Source organism: Pseudophryne corroboree, chromosome 1 (genome assembly GCF_028390025.1).
Source record: "Pseudophryne corroboree isolate aPseCor3 chromosome 1, aPseCor3.hap2, whole genome shotgun sequence".
NCBI lineage: Eukaryota > Metazoa > Chordata > Amphibia > Anura > Myobatrachidae > Pseudophryne > Pseudophryne corroboree.
The window spans coordinates 743,216,366-743,242,413 of record NC_086444.1 but is presented as its reverse complement, the minus strand read 5'-3'; the positions used below and the strand labels follow the sequence as shown (position 1 = coordinate 743,242,413).

The following is a 26,048-nucleotide window of genomic DNA, read 5'->3' as shown; positions in this document are numbered from 1 at the left end:
TCTCTAGGAGAGCGGTGGCCAACCCGCAGCTTTCAAGCAGCATTCAGTGGGTTAAGGGGATGGTGTGCTGAGTGACGAGACAGGGGGTAGTTGATGGTATGCTGAGTGTTGATGCAGGGAGAGGTGATTGTGTGATGAGTGTCGACACATGGCGTAGGTGATGGCGTGCTGAGTGACAACACGGGATAGGTGATGGTGTGCTGAGTGACGACACGGGATAGGTGATGGTGTGCTGAGTGACGACACGGGATAGGTGATGGTGTCCTGAGAGACGATAGTGGGGTAAGGGGATGGTGTGATGAGACAGTGGGAGGTGATGGTATGCTGAATGACGACGCAGGGGGAGGTGATGGTGTGCTGAGTGATGACACAGGGGGTAGGTGATGGTGTGCTGAGTGACAACACGGGATATGTGATGGTGTGCTGAGTGACGACACAGGATAGGTGATGGTGTGCTGAGTGACGACACAGTATAGGTGATGGTGTGCTGGGAGACGACAGTGGGGTAAGGGGATGGTGTGCTGAGTGATGAGACAGGGGGAGGTGATGGTGTGCTGAATGATGACGCAGGGGGAGGTGATGGTGTGCTGAGTGACGACACAGGGTGTAGGTGATGGTGTGCTGAGTGACGACACAGGGGTAGGTGATGGTGTGCTGAGTGACGACACAGGGGTAGGTGATGATGTGCTGAGTGACGACACAGGGGATTGGTGATGGTGTGGCTGAGACGCAGGGGGCAGGATGTGAGTCTTGTTGAACCGCTGTTGTATGATGCTGACCTTGTTAATATTCCTATACAAACAGGCATCTTCTGGAAGATGGGATCTCCTACATGAATAGTGAATACCGACTGAAGACGCTGGCTGCCTCAGAGGATACATTTCTTCAGAGGTTCCACATTGCGAGAAACCATCATACAAGTAAGGTGCGTGTGCAATTGAGACGCGAAACAGGTGGCGTGTCGTATGTCAGCACGCCCCATTTTCAGTGGCCATCCCCCTCTGATGCATGACCACGCCCACTCTGGTGCATGACCACACCCTTTTTTTCAATGCACGCATTCTTTAGTTTATAATCTTTTTTTTTTTTTTTTTGGGGGGGGGGGGGGGTGTCGCCATTCATAATCTTGCCCTGGGCTCCAAATACCCTTGTTACGCCTCTGATAATGGACTTCTTTAAAAATTATATTAAGTTTTAGATTTCTGAACAACATAACTTTAAAAATAATAACATTATAAAAAGTAATAAAAATAACATTAACACTGCCTGCAGGGCCACCATGTAATACTTAGAGCATTTAAATAATCGGCAGACAATACGGAGAGCATTTTTTGTGACCACCAGACAATACTGAGAGCATTTTAGTGATCACCAGACAATACAGAGAGCATGTTAATGACTGCCAGACAATATGGAGAGCATTTAAGTGAGCCCCAGACAATATGGAGAACATTACTGTGACTGTCATACAATAATGACAGCATTTTAGTGACTGCCCCACAATACTAAGAGCATTTTGGTTTTACCACCAGGCAATACGTAGAGCATTTTTGTAACTGCCAGACAATACAGTGAGCATATTTGTGACCACCAAACACATCATATCATCATTAAATAGCAAGGTCTGGGTGCACAGGCAGCACTGGTTACATCACAGCATCTAACATGTCAATCATGTGACTGTCAGTACTGTGTGGCCATCCTTCCCTGCACCTGAAATAACAGATCTGCAGGGACAAAGTGTGAGGATAGCAGCAGCTTGCAGCTGGTAAGATCAGCAGTCTCCACCAATATAATAAGTTAGGCAAAGAAGCACTAGTGAGACAGGAATTAAAACCAATGTATGCCCGAGCAGCAGCAATTACTGTAGACATACAAGCATATGCACACAGTAAATTGCACACAAAAACAATTAAAAATAAAAGTTAAAATAAAATAAAAAATAAATATAAAATACAAAATAATAAAATTGTAAAATATAATATATATATATATATATATATATATATATATATATATATATATATTAATTGATTTAAAATATAAATAAAAATATAAAATGTGTATAATGTATATAGCCCCCTTCAGATTGGATCACAGGAGCCTCACAATATAATGGGGAATCAGGCAGGTGCTGCAGCAGCAGTCCTTACCTTCTCCACAGGGCTGCAATATGATCAGAGCGGGGAGTAGAGAGACCCGGACTCATAGCTCTGGTCTGCTGTATAGGAAGGCGTCTCTTCTCTCACTGTTACCCCCGCCTTCAGTTTTAGGTGTGGTAACAGTGAGCAATTGGGTGCTGGGAGTGTGGAGCTCCCGCACTGAAGCACTGGATAGCTATGTCAGTGCGGCTCCCCTCTCTCCCTTCTCCTTCCAGATGGTGTCCATCAGCAGCTCTCCTCCATCCCGTAGCCCCGTCCTCTGTCTCACTGCCATTGGATGCTCGGAGAGTGGAGCTGTCAACATCATGTAGATGAAGGATAGCTCTTTAAGAGACATTCTTAATTTCTGTGTTAAGAAGATGCAACAGCTCCCTCCAGGAGCTGGCACCCTTAGACAGCTGTCTAAAGCTGCCTTATGGTAGCACTGGCCCTGCCTTTAACATCAACCATACTTGTCCACCCTCCCAGAATGGCCGGGAGGCTCCTGAAAATCGGGTGGTGCTTCTGGCCCCCCGGAAAGATGTGCAAGTCTCCTGCTTTACCTGCCAGCCATTTAATCCATAACCTGTTGTCCACAGCTCCTCCCTGTTTTATGAAACATCAATCTTTTGTCAGTTTTATGCCCTATTGAGTGCAGTTCTTATTCTCTTTTATATCCCACTGAGCATCACTCACAGCTGTATCTCTTACTGAATCAGTCAGAGCTAGGGGCAGATTGGGAACTTAATGTAGCCCTGGAACAATTTGTAGAAGTGGCCTCAATTGGACGTGGTTACCTTATAACCATGGTAGCAGCACCATCCCTCATATGTCAGCACACAAAAGAGGCCCCACATGCACATTGGCCCTCAAGGAATCTGCATTGTGAGCCCTATGGCCAATCCACCCCTGGTCAGAGCCATGTGTTAAATGCTGAAGAAAAATGTAACGAGAACAAAATCTCTGTAGAATTGCATAGTATCTCTTTCAGCCTTACACATAACCTTTAAAGGCTGGTGGGAAGTCTAGTTACCCCAAAATGTCAGGATTAGCAGGATTATCTGTTACAAACTGTTGTCTATAAACCACACAATATTATATTCAATCTGAAGGTAGAAAACACCTTTATTGCTACAAACATTATAAAAACTGTCTGAATATAAAACCCCTAAATGTTAGATCCAGGATACCTGTACTTTGCTGCCTCCTCCCGACACCTTGGATATATAGCCCATGATGTACTTAGCAGCCACAGTTTTTCCTGCTCCACTTTCACCACTAAAATGACAAAATGAAAATGTAAATTTTGTATGGTAAATTTAGTCACTAATCAATACATACATAGAGGGGTCTATGATCTGAGGCAAAGGAGCAAATATGGAGCAAAGAGTTTTTTTCAGTTCCACTCTTTTCCCTATATTTGTCTCCAGTTTGTACCTTTGAAGCCTGCTTCGTTGGAGCTGTTTGCTGACCCGTATTAACTGGGCAACTGGATCAATCGACCACTGTCCCCCACACACTGGTGGCCCCACATCAGTGACGTGTACGCAGGGGAGGCAGCGTCTCACCTGTCATACTCTAGTATACTTATGACTAGACAGAGGACGATCGGGCACCAGTCAAATTGATACTGTATTGATATGAGAGAACCAAAATCGGACAAATAGACGCTCCAAAATTGGAAAGAAAAGAAAAAAACTACTGTTTTTTCTTTCTTAAATAAATGGCGTCGTCCCAGTTGGTGGTGCGCCCAGAGCCAGAGAGTACATGAACTGTGAAAAGGGAGAGAAAGAAGGCTCTTGTGTGGGCGCACTCTTTAGAAAGGAAGGAAAATTCCTAGAACATATGATAAGAAATACTTAAAACATAATTTTTAATGTTGACGTTTAAAACAAGATTACCCATATACATGATCCATATGAAATAAGGATATATTGATTAAAGATTAAAAATGTTCTGGTCTGTTTAATCACAATGTGTGATTGGAATGGTTGTAGACATTTGATCGTCTTACCCCCATTTCCCCTGATCAGTACAGAATATCTGTATTGATGGGACCGCAGAGTGGTCATAAAGGATTATTTGATAAGTGCGTCCCAATAGGGCTACTTAAATTCAACAATTAATGGTCACCAGCATTCAAAAGGACCTGACTTTCTGACGTATGCCACAATGATTGGTCGTAAGCCTCAAATATGAAAGATTATCATAGAAGTAAGGATTAGTGGTGATACTGCTGTTGGCGTCGCAACTCACATAGAAAGGGAAATAATCCCTGCTCTACAACACCAGGTATTCGCAGGAAGTCTCCTCTCCCGGTACTAACCCGGCCCAACGCTGTTTGGCTTCCAAGATCGGACGAGATCGGGCATTGGCAGCGTGGTATGATAGTAGAGAATTTATATGATAGTACACCCAGTGGCGGAACTAGCAAGCGGTGGGCCCAGGTGCGACAAAATGCTTTGGGCCCCCCCCCCCCATCCCATCCAAGTCCACCCCCTCACCCCTTGAGAGGATCTGGTGAGGGGGACCTGCTCAGGGCCAGAGAAATAGATACCTAGCAACAGTGCCGTAACTAGACATTTTAGCACTGTGTGCAAGAAACGGCATCGGAGCCCCACCCCTGCAGGCAAAACAGGGGCAGTGCGCGTCGTAGGCGCGCGCAAAAATACATAGTGGCGTGGCTTCGCGGGGAAGAGGTGTGGCCACAAAATAATACCAATTCCTAAAACGGTGCACAGTAGTCTCCATTCTTCAAATTACGCCACACAGTAGCACCACTACACCAGGTAGAGACCCTTTTACACCTTACAGCGAACAGATTCCTCTTTTTACACATTACGGCAGACAGCGTCCCCTTTTTACACATTACGGCAGACAGCGTCCCCCTTTTTATACATTACGGCAGACAGCGTCCCCTTTTTACACATAGCGGCAGACAGCGTGCCCTTGTTACACATAGCGGCAGACAGCGTGCACTTTTTACACATTACGGCAGACAGCGTACACTTTTTACACATAACGGCAGACAGCGTGCCCTTGTTAAACATAGCGGCAGACAGCGTACACTTTTTACACATAACGGCAGACAGCGTCCCCCTTTTTACACATTACGGCAGACAGCGTCCCCTTTTTACACATTACGGCAGACAACGTACACTTTTTACACATAGCGGCAGACAGCGTGCCCTTGTTACACATAGCGGCAGACAGCGTGCCCTTGTTACACATAGCGGCAGACAGCGTGCCCTTGTTACACATTACGGCAGACAGCGTGCCCTTGTTACACATTACGGCAGACAGCGTGCCCTTGTTACACATTACGGCAGACAGCGTGCCCTTGTTACACATTACGGCAGACAGCGTGCCCTTGTTACACATTACGGCAGACAGCGTGCCCTTGTTACACATTACGGCAGACAGCGTGCCCTTGTTACACATTACGGCAGACAGCGTGCCCTTGTTACACATTACGGCAGACAGCGTGCCCTTGTTACACATTACGGCAGACAGCGTGCCCTTGTTACACATTACGGCAGACAGCGTGCCCTTGTTACACATTACGGCAGACAGCGTGCCCTTGTTACACATTACGGCAGGCAGATTCCCCCTTTTTACACGTTGCGGCAGGCAGTCCCACGTTTTTACACATTGCGGCAGGCAGATTCCCCATTTTTACACATTACGGCAGGCATACAGTATTCTCCCTTTTTACACATTGCGGCAGGCAGTCCCCCATTTTTACACATAGCGGCAGGCAGTCCACCCTTTTTACACATTGCGGTAGGCAGTCCCCCATTTTTACACATAGCGGCAGGCAGTCCACCCTTTTTACACATTGCGGTAGGCAGTCCCCCATTTTTACACATAGCGGCAGGCAGTCCCAACAAATAAAGAAAGAAAGAGACAGAAAGAAAGAAAGAAATAAAGAGAAAGAAAGAAAGTAGAATCATACTTACCCTCTCCGCTGGCTCAGGCTCCTCGTGCAGCTTGACGATTCCCGGGCAGTAGACGAGGTGAAGGAGGGAGCCGCAGCAGCGCTGTGTTATTGGTGGAGGCGCTGCTGCTGCTGCCCCCCTGCTTCACTATAGGCTGTTCTCGGAAGACAGCCTATAGTGAAGCAGAGGGGCAGCAGCAGCAGCGCCTCCACCAGTAACAAAGCGCTGCTGCGGCTCCCTCCTTCACCTCCGTCCTCCTCCTTCCCCCGTCCGTGCCGCTGCTCTTCTCCTTTGTGGGCGGCTGTGTGCTGCGGGCAGCGGTTCCCGCAGCGCACATCGGCATGTAATGAGTCAGTTTGACTCATTACATGCTTGGGCCCCTGGACAGAGGCGGGCCCCAGTGCAACGCACTGCTTGCCCTGCCAGTAGTTCCGCCTCTGAGTACACCAATGAGAGTGCACCTATATAAGAAATAAGAGAGAGAGAAAAAAAGAGTGGAGACAGTTAGGAAAGCCAAGGAAAGAGATGAATAAGTAAAGTGGAAAATATGTGGCTCTACTTTCTACGTTAGGCACGGCTCATCAGATCCCACGTCTGTGGTATTGTGCTCCGTGGATCGCAGATGAGAGTCCACGGAAAAATAGTAAAGCATGAACAGGAGATACAAAATCTATGATTTTGGTTAAATTATCTGACAAAAGGACAGCACAAAAACCGGTAAGAAATTGCGTTAGAGATCAGATAGATCATACATTAATTTTCTGTGTCACCAGAGAAATCAGCCCTTAACAGTAAGAGCTGGTAATCGCACATGGATGGAAAGAGAAAATTAGTTTCCAAAATTTTAATCCATAGCATGTTACTCAGGCTGGGCAAACAATGCAATCATGGTATGTAAGCATCAATTTGAGGAATCTCATTGACGATCATAATACACCCTGAACTGGGTGTGGAAATTAATTTAAGTTGGAAAATCAAGTGAAGTAAATCCCACAGACTAAACCAGATAAACAATGGTATTATAAGTAACAAAAATGGCACTGAGGATCACAGTGAATGAAAAATCATATAGCAGTATACTGGCCTCTGCTGGTGAAAACTCAGCCACACAGTGTAAGGTATCTACCAGGTATATAATAGCAAATCAAAAAAATCAAGAGAATGGAAAAATTGTATATGTGTGTGTACAGCTTCTGTTAGGAAATAGAGCTTATGACAACAATCTGTATGTATATTTCACGAGTCTACTAGGATATGTGGTGAAATACAGGGTATTATTAAACACAAATATAATGTTGCTGTCTGTGTATATTGTACACAGGACAGCAGTGGGCTTACGATCACCAGGATTGAAAAAATCAGAGTGGGCAGGTCAGGACATCGTCAGGTATCAATGCAGGAGCCAAGAGTTCACTCCATATGCGGTGTGTGTCCCCCCCCCCCGGTGGAAGACGCGCTTCGCCCTGGCGGGCTTGTTCACTTCCGGGTTTGAACAAGTGGAGTGAACAAGCCCGCCAGGGCGAAACGCGTCTTCCACGGGGGGGGGGGGGGGGGACACCGCATATGGAGTGAACTCTTGGCTCCTGCATTGATACCTGACGATGTCCTGACCTGCCCACTCTGATTTTTTCAATCCTGGTGATCGTAAGCCCACTGCTGTCCTGTGTACAATATACACAGACAGCAACATTATATTTGTGTTTAATAATACCCTGTATTTCACCACATATCCTAGTAGACTCGTGAAATATACATACAGATTGTTGTCATAAGCTCTATTTCCTAACAGAAGCTGTACACACACATATACAATTTTTCCATTCTCTTGATTTTTTTGATTTGCAATTATATACCTGGTAGATACCTTACACTGTGTGGCTGAGTTTTCACCAGCAGAGGCCAGTATACTGCTATATGATTTTTCATTCACTGTGATCCTCAGTGCCATTTTTGTTACTTATAATACCATTGTTTATCTGGTTTAGTCTGTGAGATTTACTTCACTTGATTTTCCAACTTAAATTAATTTCCACACCCAGTTCAGGGTGTATTACGATCGTCAATGAGATTCCTCAAATTGATGCTTACATACCATGATTGCATTGTTTGCCCAGCCTGAGTAACATGCTATGGATTCAAATTTTGGAAACTAATTTTCTCTTTCCACCCATGTGCGATTACCAGCTCTTACTGTTAAGGGCTGATTTCTCTGGTGACACAGAAAATTATTGTATGATCTATCTGATCTCTAACGCAATTTCTTACCGGTTTTTATGCTGTCCTTTTGTCAGATAATTTAACCAAAATCACAGATTTTGTATCTCCTGTTCATGCTTTACAATTTTTCCGTGGACTCTCATCTGCGATCCACGGAGCACAATACCACAGACGTGGGATCTGATGAGCCGTGCCTAACGTAGAAAGTAGATCCACATATTTTCCACTTTACTTATTCATCTCATTCCTTGGCTTTCCTAACTGTCTCCACTCTTTTTTTTTCTCTCTCTCTTATTTCGTATATAGGTGCACTCTCATTGGTGTACTATCATATAAATTCTCAACTATCATACCACGCTGCCAATGCCCGATCTCGTCCGATCTTGGAAGCCAAACAGCGTTGGGCCGGGTTAGTACCGGGAGAGGAGACTTCCTGCGAATACCTGGTGTTGTAGAGCAGGGATTATTTCCCTTTCTATGTGAGTTGCGACGCCAACAGCAGTATCACCACTAATCCTTACTTCTATGATAATCTTTCATATTTGAGGCTTACGACCAATCATTGTGGCATACGTCAGAAAGTCAGGTCCTTTTGAATGCTGGTGACCATTAATTGTTGAATTTAAGTAGCCCTATTGGGACGCACTTATCAAATAATCCTTTATGACCACTCTGCGGTCCCATCAATACAGATATTCTGTACTGGTCAGGGGAAATGGGGGTAAGACGATCAAATGTCTACAACCATTCCAATCACACATTGTGATTAAACAGACCAGAACATTTTTAATCTTTAATCCTTATTTCATATGGATCATGTATATGGGTAATCTTGTTTAAACGTCAACATTAAAAATGATGTTTTAAGTATTTCTTTTCATATGTTATAGGAATTTCCCTTCCTTTCTAAAGAGTGCGCCCACACAAGAGCCTTCTTTCTCTCCCTTTTCACAATACTCTAGTATACTCCAGAGTTTTTACTATAAATATAAATTAGAATAATGCAAAGAAAATATTTATAAAATAAATATCATCTTTGTATTATTCATATCATCTTTGTATTATTCTAATAATTTTATAATCAAAACTCACAGCAAAATTATATATGTGTATAGGTAAATCTTTTTCTGATATTAGCCAGTGCCTCCCCAGCCATTGACCTCACCGTACCATACTGCCCCACACATAGCTAAACCACCACTGAGGGCACTCTGCGGAATATGTGAACTGGGGCTTCTGTGTGGCAAAATGTGAACCGGGGGGCACTACAATGTGTTTAATACATTTGTGGTGCTCAGAGTATTTACACATTATACTATTTAAAACCAGTGCCTGCATATCTTATTGACAATTTTATTGGTAGGGACCTCACAAGTTATTTAGCCCCTGCAAACCTTAATTTGGCCCTAGCTGTGTGTTTTTGAGCACCACCAATATTTGTGCTGCTGCCACTTTCCATTTGTTTACATGGCATTTTCCAGTCATATAGTCGTAATTGTAAATTCTCATATTTGGAGCTTGTAGCATTATATTCCATTGATTTATACGATCATATAGGAGATCACAGTTGCATCAAGACTCCAATGGCCCTAGTATTCAACCAGTCTTTGCTCTAATCTGTACATCTGTCCCTTCAGTAATTACCACAACTTAACATATGACCCCATCTGACCCACAACCAGCTAATTCTGATTCTACTTTCACTTTGCCACTGCTGCTCCAATGGTAGTTATGCCTTTCCTGGAACACAATGATATCTGGATTAATGCATCTGCAATACTGCAGACAGCAAGAGGGAAGATTTGAAAGCATACTGTCTTGGACAGATGATAGTTCTGCAGGAGCCATGGGCTGAGATCCCAAGTTGTGCTGAGTTCCCATGATAGGTGAGAGGAATTAGTTTGGTAGCATTCTGACAGAGGAACAGCCAGATGCAAACAATGTTACCGACAGGACTGAGCCAGAGATTGAATGTGAAGGGCAAAAGAGAGGGTGGAGTCAAGGGTGACACACAAGCAGTGGAGTTTGAGTACAGGGGGAGTTGATGGTGTTGTAAACAATGATAGAGAGATGGGGGGGTGGAGACTCTGTTAGGGGCTGAAGATAATGAGATCGGTTTTGTCCATGTTGAGCTTCAGAGAGAGTTCAGACATCCACAAGGAGATGGTGGAGAGGCAGCTAGATACCTGAGACAGCATGGAAGGGGAGAGGTCGGGAAAGGTACAGTTGTGTGTCATTGGCATAGAGGTGGTATTAGAGGCTTAAGGATATGATGAGTTCTCCCAGTGAAGAGATGTACATAGAAAAAAGCAGGATGCAAAGGATGGAACCCTGTGGGATGCCAACTAGTAGGATGGAAGGGTGTGAGGTGGAGGCGAAACAAGCATGGATGTTGCTAGAGATTTCAATGGTGCAGAGAAGAAGAGGATGATCCACGGTGTTGAAGGCCTCAGAAAGGTCTATGAGGATGAGCAGAGAGTAGTGCCCCCTAGGTTTGGCTGAAAGCAGGTCATTGGTGACTTTGACCAGGACAGTTTCAGCAGAGTGACGTGAGTTAAACCAGATTGGAAGGGAGCAAGGATTCACTTATCAGAGAGGTAGCCGGTGAGACGGTTGTAGGTAAGCTACTCAAGCAGTTTACAGCGAAAGGAGAAGATAAGTGGGGTGGTATCTAGGAGGTGAGGATGGTTCGAGGTTGTTTTTCTTTGAGAATAGGTGAGACAAGAGCAAGTTTGAATGGCGAGGGAAAGATGACGGTGGTGAGAGATAAGTTGTAGAGGTGAGCAGGCAGTAGTGATAATTATGTAATTGGTACAGTAATCACTTTATTACTTCATTGGTAATTACTTTACTGAGGAATAAACAACAGAGTAAGCTCATTTACGCAGATGGCATGTGTGCAAGAAATTTTTCATTTTGTGATTCTCTTGGTCTGGATTCTGAGAGTATGGGTGTAAGATATAAAGAGTGGTATTATAGTTCCAGAATTGTTGAGCAATGACTTTTTGGGCATACTTGAAAGAACATCTAAGAGAGACTATTTTGTTTTGGGAGTTCATTTTTGGGCAAGCTGTATTACCTTTCTCGTAATATTTTGTAGAGCCCACAAAAGGGATATGTATTAAACTATGGACAGAGAAAAAGTGAAAAGAGATAACGTACCAACCAATCATCTTCTGTCATTTTACAGGCTGTGTGGAAAAAATGACAGAAGCTGATTGGTTGGTACTTTATCTTTCTCCGATTTATCTCTATTCAAGGTTTGATATATGTACCCCTTTGTGGTGGTTTTGGTTAATATCTGGTTCAACTGGCCCTAGAGAGAAATGATTTTCAGATACAGTATGTGTATTTTTTTAAGGAGCAAGGGGAACAGGAAAAATCCCTGGTTGGCCCCACTGCCTGAGGGCTACACCTTCTCCTGTGATGTCAGGTTTCAGACAGTGCACTCGAATGATACATTTTTACTCTACTACAGGGTCAGTTACATGGTATATCAGAAACACAGATGAACAGACAAAGGGGATAATTCAGATCTGATTGTAGATGTGCTAAATATAGCACATCTATGATCATTTACTCAGACATGCGAGGGGACGCCCAGCACAGGGCTAGTCCGCCCTGCACCTGCATGCTAGGTCTGCCCCCCCCCCCCTCAAGGGTGCACGACATTGATGTTTTTGCACCCGGTGAGTAGCTTCCTGTCTGCGCAGCTCCTGCGCGCTGGCATGGGGCTACCTGCCGCGTCCTGGGTCGTAGCGGCTGCATGTGATGTCACGCAGCCACCACGGCCTGTTCCTGCAACGGTCCGGTCACGCCTGCATAGTACGGACCGCACCCCACCAACAGTGTTCTAACGCCATTGGCACGCCCCCTCCTGCCCCGCGACTGCCTCTGCCTGTCAATCAGGCAGAGGTGATCACAGCCCAGATATGCTGTTAGCATCTCACTGGGCTCCCAGGGTGTGCGTGCGCACTCCACAAAGGGATTCGGACTGCAATTGCTGCCGCGATCCAGTCTGAATTACCCACAATGCACTCAAGTATCCATGATGTTTGCAGGCTATGTTCTCTATGGCCGAGGCTCTGTGGTGGCGGGCAAACCCCTTAAGCATGGGCCCCTTCCACTGTCTTCCTTTGGGGGGCCTTTCATACCCCAGCCCAACATTCTTTATTGGCATGACAATCTGGGACTCCAACTGCCAGATTCTGTCTCTCTCCACTCTATTATGGACTATCAATAACTTGATTTAAACTCCTAGTATCATGGCTTTGTGAGCTTACCAAAGAATAGACTGGAAAATTTCAAGAGATGTGTTAGTAGCTTTAAAGTTATCAATTAGTTTGGAAATCCCTAAATGACTGTCACAGAGAAACTAGCAAAAGGTTAAAGAAGTTAAAGACATTGAGACACTAGTGAAGGTGAGTGGCACATTGTTGTAACATTGTGTAGTTCAAGGATAAATACAAAATAATATATTCAAGTGTAAAGGTTGTCTAGGGCCAAATGCTGGAGGGGATTCAATTAGCCACTATAACCCATTAACACGAGTTTATAAGTGTATGTGGGTATTGTTTAGTGGCTAAGGGGGAGATGTACTAAGCAGTGAAAAGAGTGGAGAAGTGAGCCAGTGGAGAAGTTGCCATGGCACCCAATCAGCATTGAAGTATCACTTATAATTTGCATATTATAAATTATAAAGAGCAGCTGATTGGTTGCCATGGGCAACTTCTCCACTGGCTCACTTATCCATTCTTTTCACTGTTTAGTAAATCTCCCCCTAAATGGAGGTGTAACTAGTCAGTAGTGGGCTCCTATGCAAGGGCGCATGTACATATTGGACAGACAAAAAAGACAGGCTCCAGCCTCAGCTGTGGGCCCCATAGCAGCTGCACCCGCTGCTCCAATGATAGTTACACCTTTCCTGGAGCACAATGATGTCTGGGTTAATGTATCTGAAATACTGCAGACAGCCATAAGGAAGACTTGGAGGCACCCTGTCTTGAGAGTGGATGGATGATAATTCTACAAGTGAGCCACGGGCTGAGATCCCAAGTTGTGCTGAGAGGAATGGATTAGTTGAAAGGGACACAATACCACAAGCCCATGGTCAAAATGCGGCATGTTAGGCCTGGTGGTATAGGCAGGCCGTGGCACAAATAGGGGTCAAAGCAGGTGTTGTCTTTATCTTGGAGGTGTCAGTAATACCGCCAAACAAGGGCTTGCTAATTGATAGAAAGGAAGAGCCCTATAGTAATACATTAAAGTTGTAGCAGTAGCTCTTGCAGTATACTGCAGCGGTTAAGATGGCTGTCATACCATGTCCCCTACATCTTTTACATTTGTATAGGACCTTATCCAGAGCTTTCTTACACTTTTTTTCTTGCAGTTGATAAATACTTAATCTTGGGATATTACTTAAAAACTAAATTGATTAAATGATGTATACCTGACAGACTAACAATGTATTCAGCTGCAGGCATCTAGACAGTACCTCTGTGACATCAGAGTGCATTCAACTGCAAGCAACTAGACAGTACCTCTATGATGTAACATTACATTAATCAGCAGGCAGCTAGACACTACATCTCTGACATCGACAGTACCTCTGTGACATCACAATGCATTCAGCTGCTGCCAGTTAGAAAGTACCTCTGTGACATAATGCATTCATCATTTTCCGGTGGGAGGGCAACTGCCTTGACGCAGATATTTCCAGTTCCTGAAAACAGGTTTCTTAGCTTTCAATGGGATAGAAATCTAGAGAATCCCACCTTTCAGGAGGTATTGGGGACCAGAGCAATCCACCAGCGAAAATATAAAACTGCATACCAAGCATGTGGAGCTGGAGCAGGGACCAGCTGCTTGAAGGCTGATATCTCTGGTTCTGGGCATAGTAGAGACAAGCTGCCAGTGTCCACCAAAATGGGAGCATCCCAGCTTTTGGAGTATACACTCAGAAAATCTTTAGGTCAGGCTTAACCTGAGATATCTGGCTGGGAAGAGCAATTACTGGGAAAAGGGAGAGAAAGAAGGCTCTTGTGTGGGCGCACTCTTTAAAAAAAAAGGAAAATTCCTATGACATATGAAAAGAAATACTTAAAACTTAACTTTTAATGTTGACATTTATAACGAAATTACCCATGTAGCTGATCCATATAGAAAAAAGGTATAATGATAAAGATTTTAAAATGTTCTGGTCTGTTTAATCACAATGTGTGATTGGAATGGTTGTAGACATTTGATCGTCTTACCCCCATTTCCCCTGACCAGTACAGAATATCTGTATTAATGGGACCAAGGAGTGGTCATAAGGATTATTTGATAAGTACGTCCCAATAGGGCTACTTAGATTCAAAGATAGATAGTCTTCTGCATTCAAAAGGACCTGACTTTCTGAGGTAAGCCACAATGATTGGTCGTAGGCCTCAAATATGAAAGAATAGAAGTAAGAATGAGTGGTGATACTGCTGTTGGCGTCGCAACTCACATAAGACGGGAAATAGTCCCTGCTCTACAACACCGGGTATTCACAGGAGGTCTCCTCTCCCGGTACTGACCCGGCCCAACGCTGTTTGGCTTCCAAGATCGGACGAGATCGGGCATTGGCAGCGTGGTATGATAGTAGAGAATTTATATGAAAGTACTCAACCAGAAGTGAACAAGCCTGTCAGGGCGAAACGCGTTTTCCACGGGGGGGGGACCACACATGGAGTGAATCTCTAGCTCCTGCACTGGCACCTGACGATGCCCTGACCTGTCCACTCTGATGATTTTTTTCAATCTTGGTGACCGTAAGCCTACTGCTGTTCTGTTTACAATATACACAGACAGCAACATTCTATGTGTACTCATTAATATGCTTTATTTGATTATATATTCGAGTATACCTGTGTAGTACACATACAGACCCCTGTTATAAGCTCTATTTTCTAACAGCAAACACATATAACAATTTTTTCAATAATCCTTCTCTTATCCTTTCCAATTCTTTGGATTTGCTAGTTTACACCTGCTAGAGCTTTTATACTGTTATGCTGAGTTCTTACCAGCAGAGGCCAGTATATTGTTATCAGATTCTTTCATTCACTGTGATCCTCAGTGTGTTTTCTGTCCAGGGGCGTATCTACCTATTGGCCAGGATGGCACTCGCCAGGGGCGCCAGCCAAGGAGGGGCGCCGCCCAGCGGTGCCACCCGCGGCCAGTAGGTAGATTTAATATTAATGTCAGCAATTGTCCACTCCGGCCCCCCAAGGTGTGTCTCCCCCGACTCCCTGGTAGTTCGTCTCCCCGAACTGACACCTGGCAGGCTGGCCGCACTGAAGACCATAGCAGGAAGCCGCAGCAGTGGCAGTCACTGTAATTGGCGCCGGGGTCCGACACTGCTGGTAAGGTGTAGTTTCTTGATTGTAGCGCGGTGTCGGACCCCGGCGCCAATTACAGTGACTGCCGTCTGCCGGTGCTGCGGCTTCCTGCTATGGTCCAGGGCGTCAGTGCCGGTGAGGAACTAACGGGGGAGGCGAGGGGGGGGAGTGCTCGGGGTATAATTATATTCTACAAAGTTGTGCCTTCACAATTAAACTGAACATGCACATTGGGGGTCATTCCGAGTTGTTCGCTCGCAAGCTGCTTTTAGCAGCTTTGCACACGCTAAGCCGCCGCCTACTGGGAGTGAATCTTAGCTTATCAAAATTGCGAACGAAAGATTAGCAGAATTGCGAATAGACACTTCTTAGCAGTTTCTGAGTAGCTCCAGACTTACTCGGCATCTGCGATCAGTTCAGTCAGTTTCGTTCCTGGTTTGACGTCACAAACACACCCAGCGTTCGCCCAGACACTCCTCCGTTTCTCCAGCCACTCCCGCGTTTTTCCCAGAAACGGTAGCGTTTTTTCACACACACCCATAAAACGGCCAGTTTCCGCCCAGAAACACCCACTTCCTGTCAATCACATTACGATCACCAGAACGAAGAAAAAACCTTGTAATGCCGTGAGTAAAATACCTAACTGCATAGCAAATTTACTTGGCGCAGTCGCACTGCGGACATTGCGCATGCGCATTAGCGACTAATTGCTCCGTTGCGAGAAAAAACGGACATTGCGCATGCGCATTAGCGACTAATCGCTCCGCTGCGAGAAAAAAATACAGAGCGAACAACTCGGAATGACCCCCATTGTTCCAGAGTTGACACGAAACATACAGATTGAGTATAATAAAGTCAGCATGTAATGCTCCCATACAGAGAAATGCCAGCAATACCTCACTTGTTGAATGGAGCTATCCTTATCGGGTGGTAGTCATGTGACCGCCGGTCGGCTGACCGACAGTCACATGACCTCCTCCGTGAGCCCGACGGCTCACTATGCCGATGGTCGGCATGCCGACCAACAGGGACTATTTCCACTCGTGGGTGTCCACGACACCCATAGAGTGGGAACAGAACCCGTGGCGACCGCAGGTCGCCACCGAGCCCGCAGCGTGGCGAGCGCAGCGAGCCCGCAAGGGGCTTGCTGCACTCGCCCCTCCCCGCCGGGATACCGGCGTCGGTATGCTGCCGGGATCCCGGCGTCGGTAAGGTGACCGGCGGTCAGGAGACTGCCGGTCACCCGTACTACACCCTCCTTATCACCCTAGCACACATTTACCAGAGACTAAACAGATGTGTTAACATTTACAACTTTCTATATTGACAAAATATAATGGCTCCTCTTTGAGTACAAAACATTTTAATCAATATCAATCCAGGCAGCATGTATTTGTCCTCTTTAATAGTGCAAAAAAAGGGTTGTTTTTGTATGATTATTGAATTTAAACACATAAAAAGGTATGTATGTATGTATATATATATATATATATATATATATATATATATATATATATATATATAGATAGATAGATAGGCAGGCAGGTGTGTGCGGCACTCACGGCGACTTTCAATAAGCAGACTTAAGACAGCAAGAAGTTAGCAACGTTTCAATGCTTAAAGCATTGAAACGTTGCTAACTTCTTGCTGTCTAAAGTCTGCTTATTGAAAGTCGCCGTGAGTGCCGCACACACCTGCCTATCTATTGAAACCTTCACATGCGGGCACCCGGTGCGTTATTAGGAGCTTATGGGAGAGCCGGCACCTGCTGAGTTGTGTGTATATATATATATATATATATATATATATATATATATTTATTTCAAATGGTGATGCCGTGGTCATAGGGACCGAAGACATGTCCACAGAGCCGCTGCCCCGGGCTTCCTCCTCTTCACCGCTGCTGCCCATGTCCTCCGCCGCTGCCCATGTCATCCTCCGCTACACCACCCGGGGCCTTCTCCTGGTCACCACCACTGCCCAGGGCCTCCTCCTCACCACCGCTGACTTCAGCCTCTGCACCGCCGCTGACCACAGCCCCATCAGCTGCTCAGGTACTCACTCTTTCTGTCCCTGTCACTGCTGTCACTCTCTCTGTCACTGCTGTCACTCTCTCTGTCCCTGCTGTCACTCTCTCTGTCCCTGCTGTCACTCTCCTTGTCTCTGCTGTCACTCTCCCTGTCCCTGCTGTCACTCTCTCTGTCACTGTCCCTGCTGGCTTTCTGTCACTATCCCTGCTGTCACTCTCCCTGTCCCTATGTCCCTGCTGTCACTGTCCCTGAATTTTGGCTCATACTGTGTGGGGTAATGTGAATTTTGGCTCATACTGTGTGGGGTAATGTGAATTTTGGATCATACTGTGTGGGATAATGTGAATTTTGGATCATACTGTGTGGGGTAATGTGAATTTTGGATCATACTGTGTGGGATAATGTGAATTTTGGATCATACTGTGTGGGGTAATGTGAATTTTGGCTCATACTGTGTGGGGTAATGTGAATTTTGGCTCATACTGTGTGGGGTAATGTGAATTTTGGCTCATACTGCGTGGGGTACTGTGAATTTTGGCTCATACTGTGTGGGGTAATGTGGGTGGGGTAATGTGAATTTTGGCTCATACTGTGTGGGGTATTGTGAATTTTGGCTCTTTCTGTGTGGGGTAATGTGAATTTTGGCTAATACTATGTGGGGTAATGTGAATTTTGGCTTAGTCTATATTGCATAATGGGAATTTCGGCTCATTCCATGTTGCATAATGTGAATTTTGGCTCATTCCGTGTTGCATAATGTGAATTTTGGCTCATGCAGTGTGGCATAATGTGTATGGGGCACCAGTACTAGATGGTATAAGGGGTCCTACTATTGTGGTGCATAATGTGTATAAGGGGTATATGATGTGGTACACTACACTTAAGGACAACAATGGGCATTACTGTGCTGTGTTATGTTAGTAAGGAATGCTACTGAGTGGTGTAATTCGTATTTGAGTATTATTGAGTGGCCACGCCCCCTTTTTGGCACATGCGTCTTCGATATTTCAAATATGGGTGGGTGTGGGGCGCCAGTCCTTTACTTTGCCAGGGGCGCTCAGACCCCTAGATACACCCCTGTTTCTGTCATTGATAATACCATTATTTTCCTGGCTCAGTTTGTGGGATTCACCACACCTGATTTGGTTAAATTCAACTGAACTTCCACACTCAGCTCAGGATGTATTATGTTCATTAATGAGATTTCTCTAATTGATGCTTAAAATACCTTGTTTACATTGCTTGCCCAGCCTGAGTAACATAGTATGGATTTAAACTTTGAAAAGTGATATTTTCCTTTTCCCCAAGTGTCAAATACCAGCACTTATTGATTCGGGGCGGATTTCCCTGATGACAGATATAATTTCCATCTTACCTTAACTTAATTCCTTATCGGCAATTCTTCACTGACTATTTAACCAAAATCACAGATTTTATATCTATTGCTCATGCTTTACTATTTTTTCGTGGACTCTCATCCGCGATCCACGGAGCACAATACCACAGATGTGGGATTTGATGAGCCGTGTCTAACGCAGAAAGCAGATCCACTTATTTGTACTTTACTAATTCATCTCTTTTCCTGTTAAACTGTCCTCATTCCTCTTTCTCTTATTTTCGTATATAGGTGCACTCTCATTGGTGTACTTTCATATAAATTCTCTACTATCATACCACGCTGCCAATGCCCGATCTCGTCCGATCTTGGAAGCCAAACAGCGTTGGGCCGGGTCAGTACCGGGAGAGGAGACCTCCTGCGAATACCCGGTGTCGTAGAGCAGTGACTATTTCCCGTCTTATGTGAGTTGCGACGCCAACAGCAGTATCACCACTCATTCTTACTTCTTTTCTTTCATATTTGAGGCCTACGACCAATCATTGTGGCTTACCTCAGAAAGTCAGGTCCTTTTGAATGCAGAAGACTATCTATCTTTGAATCTAAGTAGCCCTATTGGGACGTACTTATCAAATAATCCTTATGACCACTCCTTGGTCCCATTAATACAGATATTCTGTACTGGTCAGGGGAAATGGGGGTAAGACGATCAAATGTCTACAACCATTCCAATCACACATTGTGATTAAACAGACCAGAACATTTTAAAATCTTTATCATTATACCTTTTTTCTATATGGATCAGCTACATGGGTAATTTCGTTATAAATGTCAACATTAAAAGTTATGTTTTAAGTATTTCTTTTCATATGTCATAGGAATTTTCCTTCTTTTTTAAAGAGTGCGCCCACACAAGAGCCTTCTTTCTCTCCCTTTTCCCAGTACATGTACTCTCTGGCTCTGGGCGCACCACCAACTAGGACAACGCCATCCATTTAAGTAAAAAATCAGGTGTTTTTTTCTTTTTCCTATTTTGGAGTGTCTAATTGTCCAATTTTTGGTTCTCTCGTATCGATACTGTATTAATCTGACTGGTGCCCGATCGCCCCCTGTCTAGTGGGAAGAGCAATTAACAGGCTTGGATGGGGACCACTGTCGGATATCTCCAGTTCCCCAAGGTCGATTTCCAAAAATCTGGCACCCCTGGAAAAGGGGGACCCTCAGCTACCATCATTATACTCCTGGGACCCTTGGGCAACTGCCCACTGAGCCCATATGAAAATATGGCCCTGGCTGGAAGGTCTAATTATATATATATAAACAGCTTGTTTAAAATAGACACATTTATTATATAAACATATTGGCAATATCCAAAGAATCAGTATAGCCCAATATGCCAGAATATAGTACCAAGGTCCTGGTGGTAAATGGGGCTCAACGCGTTTCGCTGGTAATATCCAGCTTCCTCAGGAACATGTATGGACCTTGGTACTATATTCTGGCATATCGGGCTATACTGATTTTTTGGATATTGCCATTCAGCTGGATTTAGAACTGCATCCATGGAGATGGATGTAATATGTTATACTTACCATGAACCTGCAATTGAATACCCCACTTGCATTTAAAGGACTCATTGCTAACTGAGCTTTTATGGGGATCATCCATCGCCAACAAGCAGACTCCTGGTACTAAAATTGATGTAAGAACCTACTACCAGCTGAATATCTCTATTTCCATAGAGCATACCGCCAATTGTGCAAATCCCAGCCAGTCACAATCCAAGGACATCCGGAGTGGTATTATTCATGTTCATTTCTTTTAATGCCAGTAATTTGTGTATATATTATCCACCATTTTATTAATATGTTTATATAATAAATGTGTTCATTTTAAACAAGCCGTTTATAGATATAATTAATCTATATAATTCATTACAGCCAGCGCTGATTTTTATAATTTCATTTTTTATTCCTTTATGGGGTTTTGACCATCCCCATATCAGCTGCTGCTGACAGTGCACTTGTTAATATATTTATATTCTGGAAGGTCTAATGTAGTTTTTCCTCATACATCCGATCATGATTGGTGTAACATAGTGGAACAAGAACTGCTAGTAGTATGCAGAGGCACAGACATGACAGTTCTAGATGTCTAAATCATAGGACAATGCTGGAGATATGATGAACTGGAATAACTGGTAGCTGGATAACTGGTAACTGGACACCGGGATTAAACTGGAATAACTGGTAGCTGGATAGCTTGTAGCCAGACACCGAGATTGAATTGGAATAGCCGGTAGCTGGATACCGGGATGGAACTGGAATAACTGGTAGCTGGACACCGGGATTGAACCAAAATAGAGGTGACACAGGAATGGAACCGGAATGCAAGATACACCGTAATGGAACCAGAATGGAGGAGCCACTGGAATGGAACCGGAATGCAATAGTTAGTAGTGCAGCAAGGTGGTAGTTTGCACTGAGAATCTCTGAACAAGATCATTTGCAGGAGCTCACTGGAGAAGTCTCAGCTAGGCTGTAGACAACATTGCACTGGCATCATCTGTCTCAAAAGAAAGTCTCATTATACCCTGTCTGAACAGAGATTGGTTGTAGGAAGAGATGAGCGGGTTCAGTTCCCTGAGAACCGAACCCCCCCCAAACTTCACCACCCGAACCCGGATCCGAGCCCGGCTCTGGTTTTCCCGCCTGACTCGGAAACCAGAACGAGGCAAAACGTCATCATCCCACTGTTGGATTCTCACGGAGGTTTGGATTCCATATAAGGAGCGGCGCGTCGCCGCCATTTTCACTCCGGCATTGGAGAGTGTAGCGAGAGGACGTGTCTCCGTCCTCAGTGTCTGTGCGGGAAGGAAAGTGGGGTGGCGATTCCAGTGCTGTCTTGTGCTGCTCAGTCCAGTGTAGTGTCTTATGCTGCATCAGTCCACTTACAATGGTGGAGTCCTCTGCTACTATATGTGCAATGTAGCTGTATAAATCCAGTGCAGTGGTGCTGTGTTGTCCTCCATCAGTACAGTGGTAGTATCTTGTGCTGCATCAGTCCAGTCACAGTGGTGGTGTCCTCTGCTGCCATATGTCCAGTGCTGGTGTATAAGTCCAGACTAGTGGTGCTGTGTTGTGCTGCATCAGTCCAGTGGTGGTGTCTTGTGCTGCATCAGTCCAGTCACAGTGGTGGTGTCCTCTGCTGCCATATGTCCAGTGCTGCTGTATAAATCCAGTCCAGTGGTGCTGTGTTGTGCTGCATCGGTCCAGTGGTGGGGTGTTGTGCTGCATCAGTCCAGTCACAGTGGTGGTGTCCTCTGTTGCCATATGTCCAGTGCTGGTGTATAAGTCCAGACTAGTGGTGCTGTGCTGCATCAGTCCAGTGGTGGTGTCTTGTGCTGCATCAGTCCAGTCACAGTGGTGGTGTCCTCTGCTGCCATATGTCCAGTGCTGCTGTATAAGTCCAGTCCAGTGGTGCTGTGTTGTGCTGCATCAGTCCAGTGGTGGGGTGTTGTGCTGCATCAGTCCAGTCACAGTGGTGGTGTCCTCTGCTGCCATATGTCCAGTGCTGCTGTATAAGTCCAGTCCATTGCAGTGGTGCTGTGTTGTCCTGCATCAGTCCAGTGGTGCGTCCCTGTGCTTCTGTATAAGTCCAGTGGTACTGCCATATAAGTCCAGTGGTACTGCCGTATAAGTCCAGTGATACTGCCGTATATGTCCAGTGATACAGCCGTATACGTCCAGTGGTACTGCCGTATAAATCCAGTGATACTGCCCTATAAGTCTAGTGGTACTGCCATAAAATTCCAGTGACACTACTGTATATATGTCCAGTGGTACTGCCATATAAATCCAGTGATACTGCCGTATATGTCCAGTGGTACTGCCATATAATTCCAGTGATACTGCCGTAAATGTCCAGTGGTACTGTAGTATAAATCCAGTGGTACTGGTGTATAAATCCAGTGGTACTGCCATATAATTCCAGTGAAACTGCCATATAATTCCAGTGATACTGCCGTATAAATCCAGTCCAGTGGTACTGCCGTATAAGTCCAATGGTACTGCCGTATAATTCCAGTGATACTGCTGTATAATTCCAGTGGTACTGGTGTAGAATTTCAGTGATACTGCCATATAAATCCAGTCCAGTGGTACTGCCATATAAATCCAGTGGTACTGCAGTATAATTCCAATGATACTGCCGTATAATTTCAATGGTACTAGCGTATAGATGCAGTGATACTGCCGTATAAATCCAGTCCAGTGGTACTGCCGTATAAGTCCAGTGGAACTGCCGTATAATTTCAGTGATACTGCCGTATAATTCCAGTGGTACTTTCATACAAGTTCAGTGGTACTGCCGTATAATTCCAGTGATACTGCCGTATAATTCCAGTGGTACTGGCGTATAAGTCCAGTGATACTGCCGTATAATTCCAGTGATACTGCTCTATAAATCCAGTCCAGTGGTACTGCCATATAACTCCAGTGGTACTTCCATATAATTCCAGTGAAACTGCCATATAATTCCAGTGATACTGCCGTATAAATCCAGTCCAGTGGTACTGCCATATAAGTCCAATGGTACTGCCGTATAATTCCAGTGGTACTGGTGTATAATTTCAGTGATACTGCCATATCAATCCAGTCCAGTGGTACTGCCATATAACTCCAGTGGTACTTCCATATAATTCCAGTGAAACTGCCATATAATTCCAGTGATACTGCCGTATAAATCCAGTCCAGTGGTACTGCCGTATATTTCCAATGATACTGCCGTATAATTTCAATGGTACTGGCATATAAATCCAGTGATACTGCCATATAAATCCAGTCCAGTGGTACTGCCGTGTAAATACAGTGGTACTGCCGTATAATTTCAGTGATACTGCCGTATAATTCCAGTGGTACTGGCATACAAGTTCAGTGGTACTGCCGTATAATTCCAGTGATACTGCCGTATAATTCCAGTGGTACTGGCGTATAAGTCCAGTGATACTGTCGTATAATTCCAGTGATACTGCTGTATAAACCCAGTCCCGTGGTACTGCCATATAACTCCAGTGGTACTTCCATATAATTCCAGTGATACTGCCATATAATTCCAGTGGTACTGGAATTATATGGCAGTATAAGTCCAGTGGTACTGCCGTATAAATCCAGTGCGGTGGTACTGCCATATAAGTCCAGTGGTACTGCCATATAATTCCAGTGTTACTGCTGTATAATTCTTGTGGTACTGGCGTATAACTCTAGTGATAATGCTGTATAAATCCAGTCCCGTGGTACTGCCATATAACTCCAGTGGTACTTCCATATAATTCCAGTGATACTGCCATATAATTCCAGTGGTACTGGAATTATATGGCAGTATAAGTCCAGTGGTACTGCCGTATAAATCCAGTGCGGTGGTACTGCCATATAAGTCCAGTGGTACTGCCATATAATTCCAGTGTTACTGCTGTATAATTCTTGTGGTACTGGCGTATAACTCTAGTGATAATGCTGTATAAATCCAGTCCAGTGGTACTGCTGTATCAGTCCAGTGGTACTGCTGTATAATTCTAGTGGTACTGCCATATAATTCGAGTTATACTGCCGTATCGATCCAGTCCAGTGGTACTGCCGAATAAGTCCAGTGGTACTGCCGTATAAATCCAGTTGTACCTTCGTATAATTCCAGCGATACTGCCATATAAATCCAGTGGTACTGGCATATAATTCCAGTGATACTGCCATATAATTCCAGTTGTACTGGCGTATAAATCCAGTAGTACTGCCATATAATTCCAGTGATACTGCCATATAATTCCAGTGATACTGCTGTATAAATCCAGTCCAGTGGTACTGCCATATAAATTCAGTGGTACTGCCGTATAATTCCAGAGATACTGCCGTAGAATTCCAATGGTACTGGTGTATAATTTCAGTGATACTGCAATATAAATCCAGTCCATTGGTACTGCCATATAAATCCAGTGGTACTGCCGTATAATTCCAGTGATACTGCCATATAATTCCACCGGTACTGGCGTATAATTCCAGTGATACTACTGAATAAATCCAGTCTAGTGGTACTGCTGTATAAATCCAGTGATTTTTCCATATAATTCCAGTGATACTGCCGTATAATTCCAGTGGTACTGGTGTATAAATCCAGTGGTACTGAAATATAATTCCAGTGATACTGCCGTATAATTCCAGTGATATTGCCATATAAATCCAGTCCAGTGGTACTGACATATAAATCCAGTGGTACTGCCGTATAATTCCAGTGATACTGCCGTATAATTCCAGTGGTACTAGCGTATTAAGTCCAGTGATACTACCGTATAAATCCAGTCCAGTGGTACTGCCATATAAATCCAGTGGTACTGCCGTATAATTCCAGTGATACTGCCATATAATTCCAGTGATACTGCTGTATAATTCCAGTGGTACTGCCGTATAAATCCAGTGGTACTGTCCTGTGCTGTATATTATTTACTCCATTTAAAGGTGTTATTAATATTTAATCCAAATAATTTTTACAGTGTTTGCCCTGTGTGGTATAGGGATATGCTGTCCAGTGCATATTGTGTTATATACTGTAACTGCAGAAAAATAATGGAGAACAAAAATTTGGAGGGTAAAATAGGGAAAGATCAAGAACCACTTCCTCCTAGTGCTGAAGCTGCTGCAACTAGTCATGACATAGATGATGAAATGCCATCAACGTCGTCTGCCAAGGCCGATGCCCAATGTCATAGTAGAGGGCATGTAAAATCCAAAAAGCCAAAGTTCAGTAAAAAGACCAAAAAATAATAATTTTAATGGTCTGAGGAGAAACGTAAATTTTAAAATATGCCATTTACGTCACAGAGTGGCAAGGAACGGCTAAGGCCCTATCCTATGTTCATCACTAGTGGTTCAACTATGATGAAGGAAGCCCTCATCCTCCCGCTAGAAAATGACGAGTTAAGCTGGCAAAAGCACAGCAAAGAACTGTGCATTCAAAGATGGTATCACAAATCC

The 26,048-nt window shown here is 44.5% G+C and overlaps 1 protein-coding gene and 4 pseudogenes across 1 annotated transcript in view; 2 read left to right on the top strand and 3 right to left on the bottom strand.

Annotated features, from left to right (window-relative positions):
* MYO1F (myosin IF) overlaps positions 1–26,048 on the bottom strand; it is a 310,663-nt gene that overhangs the window by 158,555 nt on the left and 126,060 nt on the right. Inside the window, exon 5 of the mRNA XM_063916390.1 lies at positions 3,332–3,419. Coding sequence (XP_063772460.1) covers positions 3,332–3,419 — 88 coding nt within the window. The remainder of the gene's footprint in view (positions 1–3,331; positions 3,420–26,048) is intronic.
* Positions 4,419–4,537, bottom strand: LOC134957185 (5S ribosomal RNA; annotated as a pseudogene).
* On the top strand, positions 8,636–8,754 carry LOC134933719 (5S ribosomal RNA; annotated as a pseudogene).
* Positions 14,808–14,926, bottom strand: LOC134935405 (5S ribosomal RNA; annotated as a pseudogene).
* LOC134937507 (5S ribosomal RNA) lies at positions 19,351–19,469 on the top strand (annotated as a pseudogene).